Source organism: Aythya ferina (assembly GCF_964211825.1).
Source record: "Aythya ferina genome assembly, chromosome: 2".
Taxonomy (NCBI): Eukaryota; Metazoa; Chordata; class Aves; order Anseriformes; family Anatidae; genus Aythya; species Aythya ferina.
The window spans coordinates 36,188,592-36,205,007 of NC_140297.1; the positions used below are offsets into that span (position 1 = coordinate 36,188,592).

Sequence of the window (16,416 nt, forward strand, 5' to 3'; positions counted from 1 at the left end):
GTAGGAAGCATCCTCTGCAACCTGAGTGTCCTTTTGGCTGCTTACATCCAAATGCTCCGTTTTCTCCTCCCGGCTGCAGCACCCTGTGTATTTGGCTGTGTGAAGGGTGCAGCTCTCAAGCTGCTGCAGGTGTTACAGAACAGAGTTTGATGAGCCCAAAGTAAAAATACACAAATATGACAGTAGACAGCCCAAGAGCTTCACTCCATGTTAGTGACAAGTAGAGAGCAGTCATTTTAGGTCAGAGGCAGTTTATTTTAAATGTGATTTGATTTACATTTATAAGCAGCTTTCTTGACAGGAATTCGTTAAGTTGCCTTCAGTTCTAAAACAAACCTCTGTCACTTTCAAACTTAAAGTACTTTGTCCCCAACAAAACATATGAAAATATAATTTAAAGCACACTTTTTCACAGACACAGTACAATACATTCACTATACACAGTATAACAAAATAGTCCCATCTTTACCTGTTTAATAATACTGTCACAATGAATAGGTAAATAGAAACTGGAATTTTGTTTTTATAGTTGAAAGGAATTTACATGCAACAATGACATTTTACGACTGTTTAGCTGTTGAATTTACTTACCCAGCCTGTAGTTTCTTGCACTAGGAGCAGAGCCAAAACAGAGTTGTTGGCCACGTCTGTTGCCAAAACTGCAGAAGGTAGGAAATGGCCCCATGGGGCCTTTTGTGTACCAATAATTCTCATGTCTGGATCATCCTCAAAACCCAGCTGACAGCACTGTGCAATACAACCACTGTCATCTCTTTAGGATTTGAAAAAGTGGTGTTTTATTTAAATACAGATGTTCGAACCTTAGCGTTTAGGATGATTCCCAGTTTTTTAGAGAGATTTTTTTTTTACTCAGCTGAAAAAATAGGCAATTGTCATCCTTAAAACATTTTCCTTTAAAGCTTTGGAAAAAAAAATAAAGGGAAAGGCTTATTCCTCACGTTTTGAGCTTTCTTTTGCACTTAAAAGGATGGGAAATAAGCAAAGGCGATTACTGTACTGAACGTTTTGCATTCCTCCCTGACCCTTGCCACGTAAGCAGTGTTTCAAGGTTGGGGCAGGGCGGGGAGTGCCCCCTCGATGCAACTGGCCAGCTCAATTCCAAGAATAGCACTTGTGAGAGAAGAATGCTCAAGGCAGGATGGTAAGCAACAAATGTTCAGGTATGGCCCAGACACGAAGCTCTCTCATGCTGACTTTAGCTCTAAGACACTCTCTGACCACCTGCTGCAAGAAGCACTTAAATCTTCGATAAGGCTCATATGTCATATTTCAGCAAAATTAACTGTAAAGCTAAACAGACACTTCCAAATGGAATGCAGTGACCTACAACGAGAAGCAAAAAACGTACAAAGAAAACCTCAAAATACAATGAACAGGAGGGAGCGACATTGGCAGCTCCCTGAGCACAAATAATGGACCTCCTTAAACCATGCGCAGAATTTTTAATTTTTATTTGCAACCACAGGCACATGCTAGTACAGTAGTTGCAAGAATTGGCAACACATAAAACATTAAATCTGTTGGCAATAGAGAACTACAAAGTGCTTTAAGACTTCATCTGAGATGAAGATAATTCTTTCTCACACACACATAAATTTGCACTTAAGTATTTCCAAATGTCTTTCTAACAGATATTTCAGGGGTAAATATTTAGTTGGACTGGGATATTGGTCCTCAAAAGTTTGATGGGCATGAACATAATATAACATCTTGTACAAAAAAAAAAAAAAAAAAAAAAAGTAATTCCTAACACTAAAGTGATTGTTTACTAGTTCAAATGGCAAGATTTTCAGCATTTCAAGAGGGGAAAAAAAAAAAAAAAAAAAAAAGATTTGCAAGATAATATAAAATACAGCAAGCACACATTTTTATGTATGTTATTTAAGTATGAAAATATTTTTAGCATATTATGTTAAACATTCTTTCTTATTTATATTTCCATTACCTAAAAGACTTGCTACTCCACTGATAACTCCATAATGTAAGGCATGTTAACTATAGTTTGACAATGGTGGTATTGTTTTGGTTTTGCACACACACTGACAGATGCATCGGAAGTCTTCATCACATTACAATCTTGAAATTACATCAGTGCCAAGCTCTCCTCCCCTTACTCCTATTCAACACTTCAGTACAACTAAATACGCGACGCCCCCTAATTTTTTTGTTTTTGGAGAAAAAAAGTTCTGAAGAACCTATAGCTTTTATAGCACCTTATCTCAAAGTAATGAAAATGGGTATGATGATTACATGTGCAAATGTACAAAATCATTAACTCTACAAAGATACATCATTCCAAAATTACAGAAAATTTTAAAGCATGCATTTAATTGTTTAAAGGGTTGCTGAATGCTTCCCCTGAAAAAGGTGGCTGTTCTCAAAATCAGCAACTGCTGGTGAGGATTTCTTGGCACATTTGTGACCAGCATGTTATTGCTGCATCTTCCTGATAATCTCAGCAGACACGGGGGGATGGAAATTGATTGTGTGGTGCCGCAGGCCCTGAGCTGTCTTGTAACTCTTTCCACAGCGACATTTGAATGGTTTGCGTACGCGGATTTGCGTTCTGTGGCCGTTCTTGGCGTGGTACTTTATGCCATTCACATTCTGTGAGCGAGAAAGCAGAGCGTTAGTGGTCGATTGGCCTCGAAACGCCTCGGTGTCTGCTGAAAAACACAACCCGGCTAATGGTTACGGGCAGAATTACTCAAATTGCTAGGAACCCTCCAGGTGTTGTGCATGTGTTGTGCTCCAAGACAGGGTGGGACAGGAAGGAGAGTGATCTGTGCAGTCCTAATGTATCACACCTGGGTAGTTCTGATTGTTATCTCCCAGCGCATGGCACTTTCCAGAAATATTGCTTGCTTAGTGGGATCATACATAAATGTTCTTTGCTTCCTGCCATTTTTTATTATTATTATTTTTTTTTCATATAGCATTGAAAAATGTTATCCCGAGGTTCATTTACAAGCAAACAAAGGTTTGGCATCAAGACTCGAGTCACACTTCTTCAAAAAGCTGGAGCTCCCCCCATGGTGTTTTTGTTCCGCTCTGTGTCATTGTTTGTAGATATGTCTTTAGGCACCAGCAACTTCTGATAGTTTACACATTGTCTCCAAAGAATTAACTGCAGGGAGCAGCTAACTCGGAGTTGCGCAGGGCACTCAGAAAATAATCCAGAGAAGCAGTCTTCAAAACAGCTATTGTTTGGGAAGATCCTACAGCTAAAACTGGAGGATCCTGCAGCTAAAACCTACCACTGCTCTCCTCGCATCTTTCTGGCAAAAATGGAAGGAGCTGTTGTGGTCTAACCAGCACGTGATACCACTTTCTCTAGGGTTAATCCTAACAGAGTCCCTTTCACACAGTATACACCAGCTTCCACCAAGAGAGCTTGGATTTTTTGGGGAAAAAAAGGGAGAGGAGAGGGGAATGCAAACTGTGTTTCATTAGAGCTTCTCCTAGCAAGAAAACCAAAAAAGGAGCCAAGATGACTGGTAGCAAAGGTACAGCTCTGAGGCTCTACCATATCCTGTCTAAAGTTTCTAGATGTCTGCCTCAGATTATTATTATTTTTTAACTAAGAAAAGCCAAAATCAATTAACAGCCTAGATATTAATTAATTTAGCCCACTAAGTAAGAGCTTAAGGAATTTTGTCTTTGCTGAGCCCTGGGCTGTTGTTACAAATGACAAAATGTCCCCGTGGCTCTTGGAGCAGCAAGCTCAGCTGTGTTAGCAGGCAGCTTACGGGGGAAGCTCCAGCTTGGAACTCGCAGCAATTGGACGAGGAAGAAGAAAAGAGAAGGAGAAAGAGAAAAAAAGACTTAAAAGCCTTCTGTAAACAGAACCGAGCTGAAACTCCTCGAACTTCACCAGACTCTACACGTATCACAAATCTAACATCAGAGAGGCACGAGGTAACCACCTTTGGTACCGCTCTCCTGCCAACACTTTCCTTCTCCTCCCCTCCCTCCTAACCCGATTTACTTTGCATCAAAATCCCGAGTGCTCGGTGATGCTCCTGGCAGTCCCCTCCACATGCTGCCCGCACAACGCCGAGCAAGAAAGGGCCGAGAGGAACTTGTGGCCCCCATCACGAAGCCGGGAGGAGCGTGGCTGCAGCAGCCACCGCCCAGTGCCCCGATGGTGCTGATCAGAGGGCGACCTGCTAAATGTTGCTGCTGCAGTGAAACTTTAAAAACAAAGTAAACACCAAACCCTCTGTTTATCTTAGAAACTACAGAAGCCTGCTCAGACTTTCACTCTTTATAAGCAATCATTTTGAGGTACTTTTAAGCGACCAGCACCAATTGTTACGGACTCCCCAGATCACGAACGCCCTCACTGCTCCGTGCCAACTGTGCTCTTCTCCTCTTCCAGATTTTTTTTAATGATCCACTCAGCCTCAAGTACGGGACGCACCACATGCTTTGATGAAAGGGGAAAGTAATTTCAGGCAGAAAAATTTAAGGAAATGCTAAAACAGCAACCTGTGTGGAATTAATTGGGCCGTGGAAGGTTTGAGAAATAGTAAAACACGCGGGGTATGAGGAGCCAGTGTAAGATGAAATCCGATCTGCACTTGTGTCTAAAAGAAAGCTGTTGTTAGAATTACAGTCAACTCTTCAGCACTTTTTCCACTGCTGCAATGTAAACACTTTGTTGTATGTCTGGGTTGAGTTTGTTGAGGTATGGCAAAAAACGCTGCCAAACCCATACATCACTTTTATTGCTCCGGTTACTTGGGTTGCTCGTTATTTACTCTCACAAGTGATTGAGGAAGAAGATGGCAGCATGGAAGGGCACTCACAAACCTTCACCAGGAGGAAACAATTATTAACCCGGGACCAGATCAGGAGGAGGCGGGGGAGTTCAGCCTGGCACTGCCCGGTCTGCAGGGACACGAGGACACTGGACGGACCCACGAAGCCACCACATGCCAGAAGCCACACGAGCATGCCACACTCTTCAAGTAGGGCTGGTTCAGGTGGATTTCTTTTTCCAGACTCATCTCCGGGCTGTTCCTTCACAAAAATCCCACCCAGCCTAGCAGCCCGGCCTACCTGCTTCTGTGTCCTCTAAGGGAGGGCAGGGAAACGGGAACATCCTTGTGTCCCCTCCCTCCTCCTCGCCCCATAACTGTGCTGCTCTGGCTTCTCACGCAACTTGTGCCCTACTGAGCACTACCATGAGTAAGGGAACACGCCAAATATATCTAAGTGAGACAATCTGGAACAACCGTAATGACCAACACACCAACAGTAATTAAAAAAACACCCTTGCGAAGGCAATGTACGGACACAGATGAGCCATGGTTTATATGCCCTTTCAAACACCATCATAAACTGGGTGCACTCAGGAAAGCACCTCTACCAACCCTGTGAATTTCAGTCCTGGGTAATGCACCCACACCGATAAACTGTTAGCTTTTCATGTAGGAAGAGCACGTAACTTCAGGAATAATCCACAGACTGCACAGAGAAACCAAGCTTGTACCTTCTGTGTAGCTAGAAATTTTACAAAGGCCAAGAGAAGCCCAGGCTAATTTGCTTTTCTAGAGTGCCTGTAGGTGAGAGATGAGAACTGAGGGTTGCTTTGATGAGATCAGCTGCTGACGTCTTTTGTATTTCATGATTGCACTGATAGAGATGCATATAACTACGTTTTGGGTGTATGTACAACTATTCTCGTGTTATTGTATTTGCACAGTCCGCAAAAACTATGACAAATACTCCAGGGTTTTGTCTGTAGTAGTATATACACATAATTTATGGCATTTTTGTCTTTATTGTGCATTGAACTTTTATTGGAAGTTGCCTGAATCAGTTTATCTACATCACATGCATTTTGAATGTCCTTCTCCTGAGTTGGCACCCAAGTAACTGATACAAACAGGTGGGGTGTACTAAAAGGAAAGCCAATCGCCAGCTTCACCAATCCACACTGCAGCTCCCACAGGTGGCATCTTGCAAAGCACGTTAAGAACTCATCACCCACCGACTACTGGAGAGGTCACCTAAATGTCAATGTGAAGCCTGAATTTGGCCAGGGTGAACTCTGAAGAAACAAGATGTTAAGGTTCCTTTCAATCACTTGGATGATTTTCTAAAATCAAATTAATGGCTTCAAATGCAAAGCAGATAAATCACAGTGAAACAGCAAATGACAAACTCTTAGATACTCAACATTTCCTCTCTCAGCAACTGTAAAATGACAAAGAAAGCAAGCTCCAGAAACTACTTCAGAGGGTGTTAGGCACCTAGAAGTCAGCGTGCTCCAGATGCCTTTAGCTGTTTCAGAATATCCCAACAAACAAGTTTACAAGCCACTAAAGTTGTTTTCTTTTTCTTTTTCTTTTTTTTTTCTCTCCAGAATCTTTGGCCCTTCAAGAAAAATCTGTGCCATACTGTACAGAGGGCTTAGTACCAATGCATTTTATAAGCAAGCAATTTTATTTTCTTAAAAAAATAAAAGTTCTTGAAGAACAATTAAATGTTTATGACTGCCTTCTGCTGCAGTGCCTATGGGAAACTGCCAGCAGATAGCAGCTGGGCAGAAGGCCAGTAGGGTCTTCTGATACTCATCTGGGCTTGTGTATAAACATGTTCTTATTACAGTTTCCATTGTCCGCCCCAACCCACTCCTTGGGAGTATTTGTTGTACTCATTCTTGTTGTATTTACCTTTCCATAATGACTTTTCAGTGCAGAGGCCATCTTTTATCCTTGTACATTGTTTGCAAAAAGGAGACCCAAACCCTACCGGGTCCTTTGGGCAGTCCTGCAGTACAAATAACACACCTAAAAATAACATCTCTGCTTCTCAAACGTACGTCACCTAGGGCCAGACAAAAGAAAACTGTGTACATTCTCCTTTCCTCCTCACTCCCTAAAAGAATGCATCCTTTCTCAGCCGTGAAGGGAGCCTGGCAATTACTGTATGTGCATGTCCGTGTTCCTGTTTGTGGCTCTATAATTGTTTTACAGCCCTGGCTGTGATTATCCAGTACCCACCAGAAAATCCCAGCGCTTTGATCACAGGACTCCCTACCCAGACTCAGCAAATAATTCATCTGAGGAGGGGGTTAAGTAGGAGGAAGACGAAGAGGAAACAAGAAACACAGCTGACACGAAACTAAAAGGAAGGAAACAAAGATAAAAATGTAAAAAGCAGGAAAAAAAAGGCTGAAAAGAAAAAAAGGAAGGAAGCAGAGCTCACAGAAAAGAGAGATGAGGTGAGGCAGAACTAAAGGAAATGTATTTTCCTATCTGGATTGAACAGAGGTGAGTCTCTGAGGAAAATACGGCACTTTTTATTTGCTGCTGCTCTCTGTCTGCCAGCCTCTCTCTGGGTCATTAATTTGTTCCCTGTCCGACTGCTCAAACATTAATGGTGTACGAGATATCCCTTAGACAGTCCTCATGCATTTGAGATGAAGGTAGTGAGATAGCAGAAGCAGGCAGGAACAGCTTGCTTATTTGGGCAATAAAAAGACAGAGGGCTGGCAGTCAAACAGAGAACAGACAGGATATAGCAAATTACAGGGTTCTCCTTCTAGCCTGTGCCATTAAATGAATGTTTTCTGCAACGCATAGATGCCCTGTGGGCATACTGACTTCTAACAATCACCATGGCTTGTTTGCTTCCTGAGCTAGGGGTTTAGCATTTATGCCATACCCTCCGTCCGACACAGCTTCTGCCACACACAGGAAAAGTATTAATCTCACTTAAAGCGGTTTTATCTGCAAAGTAATACTTGGAAAATAGGCTCAAAACAGCTTTCCCTCTGCCCTGCGCCCTGAGATGGAGAATAATCATTGCACAGGTCAGACGCAGCTCCGCAAAACCAGGCTTGTCCGTCGCTAAGAAGGGAGCACGCTGCTTCCCTGCTCGCGTTACCAGGATTTTAGGCAAGCATTAGCTGATCCCCGAGCACCGTGCACGAGCCCCAGTCTCGTGACCTGCTGCTAACGGCGAAGGCGCAGCCCAGAACAGCTGCAGGATCGCTGCAACACATTTTCATCCACTACACGTTTTCACGCACAGTTTATTCGTTCTTGTCACAACTGTTTTATCTCAAACGTTATTGGTCTTCCTATATTTCTCTTTCATATTTCTGCTCTCTTTTAAGTCCCTGCTTTTCAGTTATTTAAAGGCAAAGCCATAAAATAGAACAAGTATAAAAACAAAGCCCACCACTACCGGTTTTTCTAGGGTGTAGGTCAGTGGTTGAATTTTCTAGGACTTCATGCACGAAGTTATTTAAAGGAATTGCAGCCAGTACACTATTTCTGATCCCAAATTTCAGTGTCTATACAATACTGAAGTCCAAAGTGGTCAATAAAACCTAATCTGCCCCCGCACCCGTTCACGTGAAGCAATATTCCTGTCCTCGCACCGTCACAGCGTGTTCTTTACCAGCCAGCTCAAGGTTCAAAGTTAAAGACGTTTCACTCCCATAAACAGAGAAAATTTTCTCATGATGGAGTGTAATCAGAAAGGGGAAAAAAAAAAGTTTCCCAGCATGTCACGCAGAGGGACGCAAGCCCAGCGCTCAGGGCCAGACACAGCGACTGCTGCGCACATGAGTCACTGGGACACTGACCCAGCACAGAAGGATGCCAGAACTTCTCCAAGGCTCTGCCTTCTCGAGGTGACCTCTGACTCGTGAAACATTAACCACCACCTTCCCGCACATCGCCTGTACCAGAAGGAGTACACCGGGCACGGTGTCTCTGCAGGAGAGGCAGCATCCCTCTCAGTTTACTTACACAGAAGGATTTCATCCCGGCATTGACGGGCAGAAGCTTTTTACTTAGTGCCTCTGAAAGGGACCCATGAGATCATTTTGCTGGTATTGCCTCCTGGGTTCTGCACTTAATTTGTCTGAATTATAGAAAACTAATTAAAACGTGGAAAGCGTAAGTCCTAGGAAAGTCACCATACGTAATCCCGTTTGACAGACCAGGATGCAAAGGCCACATTTAAAAACCTTATAACTTGGCTGCGCTTCAGAGGAAAGCGGTGAATAAAATACATACTCTGCTAAAATACCACAAAAATAAATATGACAAGTCTATTAAACAAGAAGGGTATAAAGTGATTTTACAGGCTTTCCTTTTTTTTTTCCCCTCGCCTCTCTGCAGCAGCTGGAAGTAAGATAGGTTTGCACTACTGCTTACCTTATATCTTTTTTTACATCCAGGAACAGGACAGGCAAAAGGTTTCTCATCCCCTCCATTCATGCACATTGAACTAAGGATAGCTTCAGAGCTGATAGCACTTTCTGTAGTCCAGGACTCATCACTGTCTGATTCTTCATAGTCTACTTCCTCCTCATCATATTCACTACCTAGAAAAGCAGGGTGGTGAGATAAGGATAAAGGAGCACGGCAAGATAACGCATTCTGTATTTATCACATCAGTTACAATGACTTGTCATTTCCCCACTTTTGTCTTTGCTGGAAGACAGTTTTAATTTCATAAACCTCTTCTCCTTATAGCCATTTTTTCTTTCCTGAAGGCACCGGTGGCTCTTTTTCTGATAACTGAGACAGGCATTATTCCTGTTATTTTCATAAACAGTTAACTGTGTGGCGCAGGAAGTTCAAAGGATTGATTTTAAACTGCAGTTTCATTACCCCGCAAACAACAGGATCCCTCCTTCTTTCCCAGGGCCCAAACAGAAAATGTGTTTTTCCTCCCCCCTGCAATTAAAGCTAATTTTAAGGCTTTTCTTTATGCAATACAATACTGAGGAGCGTAATTCTACAGATCATAAACAGTGTAAAATAATATGTTGACAAGTCCTAATGCATTTACTAGCCCTTTGGAATTAATAGGAATTATAGCACAACATTAATAAGAATTATATTGTAGCAATTATAGTTGTGAAATTCATTCCCTCAGGTGTGGGGATAAATTGCATTGTGTGGCTGCCCTGCGCAGACCACATTATGTTCCAGATATGCTACAAGAGCCGTTTGAGCAGCTGGTGCTGAGTTTATTTATTATTTTTAATTGCAATAACTATTAATGAAATTCTCTGAAGAAGTTAAATGTGAAACAAGAGAAATTGGGAAAGCAGAATTCCAACTGTAAAAATACAGTTAAAAAAAAAAAAAAAAAAAAGGCAAGGGAGGGAAGAGCCCCAGCTGATTAAAAAGAAAATATATACACAGAGGGAGAGAGAGGGAAAGCTTAGGGAAACTTCTGTGGTGTCAGCAGGAGGTGGTGCTGTGTTTCCCCTCCCCTTTATTCTTTCCCTTTCCCAGCTCTGCTAAATTTTATCCTTTCTGCTGAAAGACGATTTGGCTCCGAGTGCTGGAATAGCTCCCGTTATTAAAGACAGTTATATGACACTTGCATGGCTCTATTTGCTTCCCTCATTTGCCCTTTAAGTGCATGCCTCCGAGCAGCTCGAGGCAGCGAGGGGAAGGCGCAGACAGATGCCTTATGGCACTTTAAAAAAGAAACATCACGACTTCACACAGAAAACCCGTGCAGCACTGTACAATGGAGGCTTTGTTTTTCTCGCTTCTCATGAAACTGGATCCGCACCTATCGCCTTCATTTTTCTCTCCCGATATCCCCCTCCTCCCCATGCGCTCCCCCCCTCTTGCTCGGCACCTCCCCGTCATTAAGCGCAAAACGCATGTCAACTGGTAGCTGGGAGCGCTTCGGGCTCCCGAGCTTTAATCAGATATTGGAAGTCAGCTTACAGATGTCAGGCCATTCACGGTTCTTTCCTGCGGCTCCCATCCTGGCGGGGTGGTGCGCAGATGAGGGAGGAGGGATCCCTTCCCACCACCGCCAAGCGCGGCCGTGGGCGCACGCACACGGCTTTCTGCGGGACAGCTGGAACAGCGCGCCGCTGCCCCAGGTCCCCCATCCCACACAGAAGGACTGAACGCCAAGGAAAGCATTATTGACCTCTTAAAATATTCCTGAACTCTAGGAACAGTTAACCTAAAATGAAGTTAAGAGTTGTTATAGTTTAATTAACCAATAAAAAAAAAAAAAAGGAGGCAAAACCACAACTCTGCTTCTACGATTTCCTGCCCTTGATTGTATCTCGATGGAAAAAATTCCTCAAGCTGTTCCTTTCAAACTTTTTAGCTCACTTTTTTTTTTTTTTTTTTGGCAAATGCAACAGAAAAAACTATTGTAAATAGATACACGCATTTCTAGGATGAGAACATATTCAACCCCTCTGGACGCCGATACCAATGATTTCTGCCATTGTAAACAGCCCCTTAAAAGGGGGCTGATTTCCCCACGAATAGGATTTTGTCCTCCCCCCAAAATATCACCCAAGACCACGATGTCACTAAGGATATCACCACTTTCAAGGGTAACAAGGATCAAACAACCATCGGTGCCTTAGAAAACCTAATGTGCAATGCGCTGCACAAGAAAAAAAGGTATGTGGAAAAAAAGGGAGTAGAAGTAATCGTAATTATACATCTCCATAGGTTTTCCTTTACGTTAAGGCATCCTTTAATTTTTCTAGTAACTTTGTATAGGTCCAATTCTGTAACAACTTCTGCCTGCTCTTCACTTACAGGTAGGCTCACCGAAGGAGAGAGAGGAGCGATCAAAAAGGATGCATGAGCACCTGCAAGGTCAGAGCATCCCTATGGTTTCACTTTAATTAGCTTACCTGAACAGAAATGCAAGATTTTGTCTAGTACAGTGAAAAGAGTTGTTTAAACAGTACAAACAAATTCTCTAGTGCCTCGGGTCTCTAAACCAAGACCTGCCATTAGGGATTTTACAAGTAGGATGGTATGAATAACCATAGGGATATGCTTTCCTTCTTTCCCTAGCCAGGCATCCCGCTAATGATGCGAAGCACCTTGAAGGCACAGCACTTTGTACGAGCTGGAACTGCAGGGCCCATCGCTGCTCTTATCTGACAGCATCCTACTGAACTCATGGCTTCTACTCTTCTAAAAAAAAATATAAACAAATCCCAAAATGTCTTTAAGAGGGGCCCTGATATAAACAAAATGTAAAACTTACTGTCTTAAAAAAAAATAAAATTCATTAGCAATAAAAATTTATCCTTTAAATAATGATGTTGTTTCAGTTGCCATAGGAAAACAACACGGATTCAGCCGGGCTTTTACCCGATTCCGCCTCGGAATTTAATTTCCTCCGCTGTCGGTGCCTATGCGCAGCGGGGCCGGCGGCTGGGCCAAGCGGTTCCCACGGCAAGCGGGGTCCCCGGCCCTGGGCCGCACGTCAGGTGTAGGAGCTGCAACACCACCATGGCTGCAACTCGAGCCGGCGGCGGTGCCTCGATCCCTCCGGGCAGCTGGCCAGGGCGGCGGCACTGCGCGGGGAAGCACGCAGCACCGTGCTTTGATCCGTGAAAGGGCTCCTGCTTGCCTTAAAAAAAAGAAAAAGGAAAAGGACCGGGGTGGTGTCGCACGATATTAAGTGTAAATATTTGATCTGAAGAGGGAAGGCAAATGTTTAAGCACGTTTGCATCTAACCTGTGGCCTGTTTTGGGGTATGACAGCCCGACCATCGGACTCGGAGAGGCATCTGAAGGAACTGTTAAAGGAGCTCCTGGTGACCCGGCTCGCTGAGCTCTGCCAGGGTGCTGCCCTGTGCATGGGAAAGGGGCCGGGATGCTCTGCTGGGGCACGCTGCTCCTTTGGGGGACCGAGCAGAGCAGCTCGGCATGTCAGCTCACCATATTATTACCGTAACCAAATACTAGTTCTGCAACAGCAAAATCCTGCCTTCTCCACCTCTCTCCTCTAGCAATGGTCTTTCCGAGTCTCCCTGCTAGCTCACTGCTTCTTACCAAGCCAGCTGTACCACAGAGCTTTCATTTTGGGACCCTGCCCAGCTGTAGCTCAGCCAGCCGAGACCCCGTGCTGCACCCTCCCAGAGCCCAGGTGACATCCTCCCGGCGCTGCCCCTGCCCTCGCACACAGCAGCGTGCTCCAGTCCCGGCCCCCAAAGCTGTTTCCTCTGTCCTCACTCCAGCAGCTGTGCCAAAAGTTTGCTCACTTCATCTGGGCCACCCCTAGATGATTAAAAACCGAAACAAAACAACACAAAAGCATGGAAAGAATGCTATGGTTGTGTATTTTTTTTCACGTTGCACACTATGCCACTGCCCCTCAAGCAAGAGGTGGGCTCCACTGGTGGAGAAGGATACCACGAGGCGCAGCTGGCATCGACTGCCCTGTCAGATGCCAGGTGTGACAGAAAATTACCAGCTAGGAAAAGGCAGAAATTACCCAGGCTCACAGAACTACACCACCAAGTTATTTTCCTTTCAATTTTTATACTGCGTTTAAACAAAAGCCATCGCAAGTGAGATGGCTGGCGGCACCATGGCAGCTTATTTGCCAAAAGAAAACACGCACTAAAAGGGATTATGATTACTGCTAAAACGTCTTTGTAGTGTAACGAAGAGCAAAGTTGTACCATCAAGACTTGCTCTACCTCTTCCTCCAGTCGGTTTTGCCACTGAAGGCAGTGAGAATGCCGCTTACGCCTACGGCAAAGACCTGACCTCTTGAACGCCTATCTTCTTCTCTTCGTTCCTCCAGCAGATGAAGTCAGCACTTTAAATAGCTCAAAAGCATCTGGCAGGGAGTTAATCATCTGACATTCTGGAATTGACAACATCCCCGTTACCCTGCTGAGGATCTGGAGCCTTATCTTTTAGACTTGTTAAGGGTACTTGGCATTGATGCCATGGTGGCCAAGACCCAGTTCTACCTTTTGTGTCCATGCACTCTTTCTACCGTGAGATTTACAAAGGCAGTTTTTTCCTCAACTTCCCATGAAGCTTGGTTCTAGCAGGTGCACATCATTTGTAGTTGTTTGATGTGTAAAATCTAAAGACTTCTGTAGTGTGCACTGGAAAATAAAAAAGACAAAGCTGATTAAAACCAGCACAAGCTGCGTGCGCCATTACAACGAATATGATCCGTCTTGATCTAAAATCAAGAACATTACGAGTTCTTCCTTTCTCCTCCCAAGGAAAAAAAAAAAGCAAAACAAAACATCCTTGCCAATTGCCTTTGTGACCAGAAAGCATACATTCAAGTATACAATGAATAACTAAGAGCAAATAGCTTACTGCAGCGGGAAGCAACATCGCCAATGTCACCGAAAGTTCACGGTTGTTCCAATGATCTCTCATAAAAATTCAGCTTCACACTTTGTCCCATGCGGGACTCGCAGTTTGTATTTCACAGAACCAGTTTTATGAGAGCACTTCTTATGTTAAGAAGCTTGCATTCCCATATACCGTGACAGCTTCCTTGATTAAAAAAAAAAAAAAAAAAAAAAAGTGAATTATTGATGTTATGTGAATTTTGGTCTACCACTAAAGCACATTGGTGGGTTTGTCAAAGTCCTTCCTACATGTCCATGGATGCGCCCAGCCTCCCTCCGTGCTCGCCAGCAGGGAGAACATTCCCACAGCTGACACTCGCTGGTGATCCCAGGGCTTATCGAGTCATTCGAAACAAAATATTCTTCCTTCACAGAAAGCACAGGAAATAAATGCTAGGAGCAATGAAACACAAAGCAGTTAAATAACACGTGTCACAGCTGCTAGGCAAGGCTTTAGTTTAGGGGCTGCAGCAGGACCAGGAGCTGGTACAACTGGCACAACGCATTGGGCTCTGGAAACTGCAACAAATTCCCAACAATGGATCATCCCAAGAGCCTACGATGGGTTGTTCTTTTGGGGGTTGGGAGGAGAAGGGATTGAGAGGACAAAAATGCTTTTCAGCCTTGGTGACAGGTCTATTTAGATTGAGATTTTGTATTTCCAAAACCATTTTAATCACTGATGTCCACAAAAAATGATGTGCGCACGTGGAATACAAGAAAAAAAGAACAAAAAAAGGGTAGCTTAAGCAGCCCAGGGCGTAGTGCTGGTATTTTAGACTGCCAGTGCAGTGTTGGCGTTTGGATTAAGCCCCTTCATGAAGTGAGTGCTAGGTTCCCCGTGGTGAGGCTGGACTTTCATCATCCAGGCACAACGCACACCGTTGCCTTCGCTCTTACCCCAGCCAGCATCTCTGAACCTCGCTCCCGAGCGAGAGGCAGATTTGCTCTCCGAGCCAGCTGAAGGCTTGGCAGCCCTGCTGTCACTTGAGGGAGCTGCTTGAGATGGTTATGGTTTGTCAAATGGGCGCCTGCCAAGGCTGGCAGAGACCTCCATCCCTCGGCGCGATCACAAAAGAGCCATCAAAACAGCAATTACTGCTTATTACTGACTTGGACCCTCACGAAGCTGTGTGGCCACGAGGGGCATGCCCCGGGGATGCTGCCAGCCCCCTCGCAGCGGGTCCCGGTGGCTGTGTGGTCTGCGGTGCCGCTGCCGGGCAGCGCGCTCGTGCCAGCTCCATCCGCCTCCTGCCCTTCCTCACAACGCTAGTCAGAGCAGGATTTGGCCAGAAAAATGGCTTCTGGAGTACCCGCCCTTCCTCCCAGCCCTCTCCGAGCAGAGATCAAGTGTCAGGCGCTAAGTAACGAGCTGTTTAGGAACGACGACTATTTAGAGGAACTAATTTTCTATTGTTTCTGGCTGCAGCAAGGCTGGGTTAGTGAATAAGCACCACGAGCATTTCAAAAATGTGCCTCGTGTAATGATGTGCATACGGACTCAAACACAAAGAGCAATATGACTTTCAACATTATTTAAACGCACAAAGTACTTAAAAAAAATGGCTCTGGAGAATTGTTAGACAAAAAATGACTTTTTCCTCATTTGGTTGCCTCAATTGAAGAGTAGCTTTCAGCCACCAGGGCCTGCTCCACTGAGGGGGAACATTAAAGTAGGCAAGAAGGTATTTTGGGGTTTCTGGACTTCCTCTGAGGCATGTGAAGTAGCCATAGAAATGGCAACTGCAACTTGGACAGTCACAGAGAGGGCCTGAAAAGCTGGTATGAGTTGTGGTACCTCAACCAGGACTGACCCACAAGTACAGCGATGCACCCACTGACAACCTCAGTGCTTTAAGTAACATGGTAGACTGCTCTATTCCCGAATTTTAAAGCACCTTTACGTTTCATTCAAACATTCAGCATAAGCACATGCTGAGTTTTAAGTGACCTAAGACGCATTCAATTTTACTACGTCTGAATCTGCTTTGGAAATCACAGGAAGACCTCAGATCCTGGAGGTGTAACAGAAGCGCAGGCTGTATTTTCACGTAGAATGGTTTCAGCTGAGCAAGTCCACTTGGGAAATCACTCTAAAATCCTGGAGGTAAAGCTATGAAAACAACAATGGTAAAAAATAAACATCATGCTGTTTCTTTGAAGTACTATTAGTATGATATTAGCATTATATATTTTTATTTGCTGTCACTAAAATTGGGAACTCCTTCCAAATTGGATCTGTTCAA

The 16,416-nt window shown here is 44.2% G+C and overlaps 1 protein-coding gene across 1 annotated transcript in view; it reads right to left on the reverse strand.

Annotated features, from left to right (window-relative positions):
- Positions 1-234: 234 nt before the first annotated feature.
- JAZF1 (JAZF zinc finger 1) overlaps positions 235-16,416 on the reverse strand; it is a 188,523-nt gene continuing 172,341 nt past the window's right edge. The window contains exons 4-5 of the mRNA XM_084508306.1: positions 9,204-9,373; positions 235-2,628 (exon numbers count right to left, since the gene is read on the reverse strand). Of these exons, the coding sequence (XP_084364432.1) occupies positions 2,452-2,628; positions 9,204-9,373 (347 nt within the window). The 3' untranslated portion in view covers positions 235-2,451. The remainder of the gene's footprint in view (positions 2,629-9,203; positions 9,374-16,416) is intronic.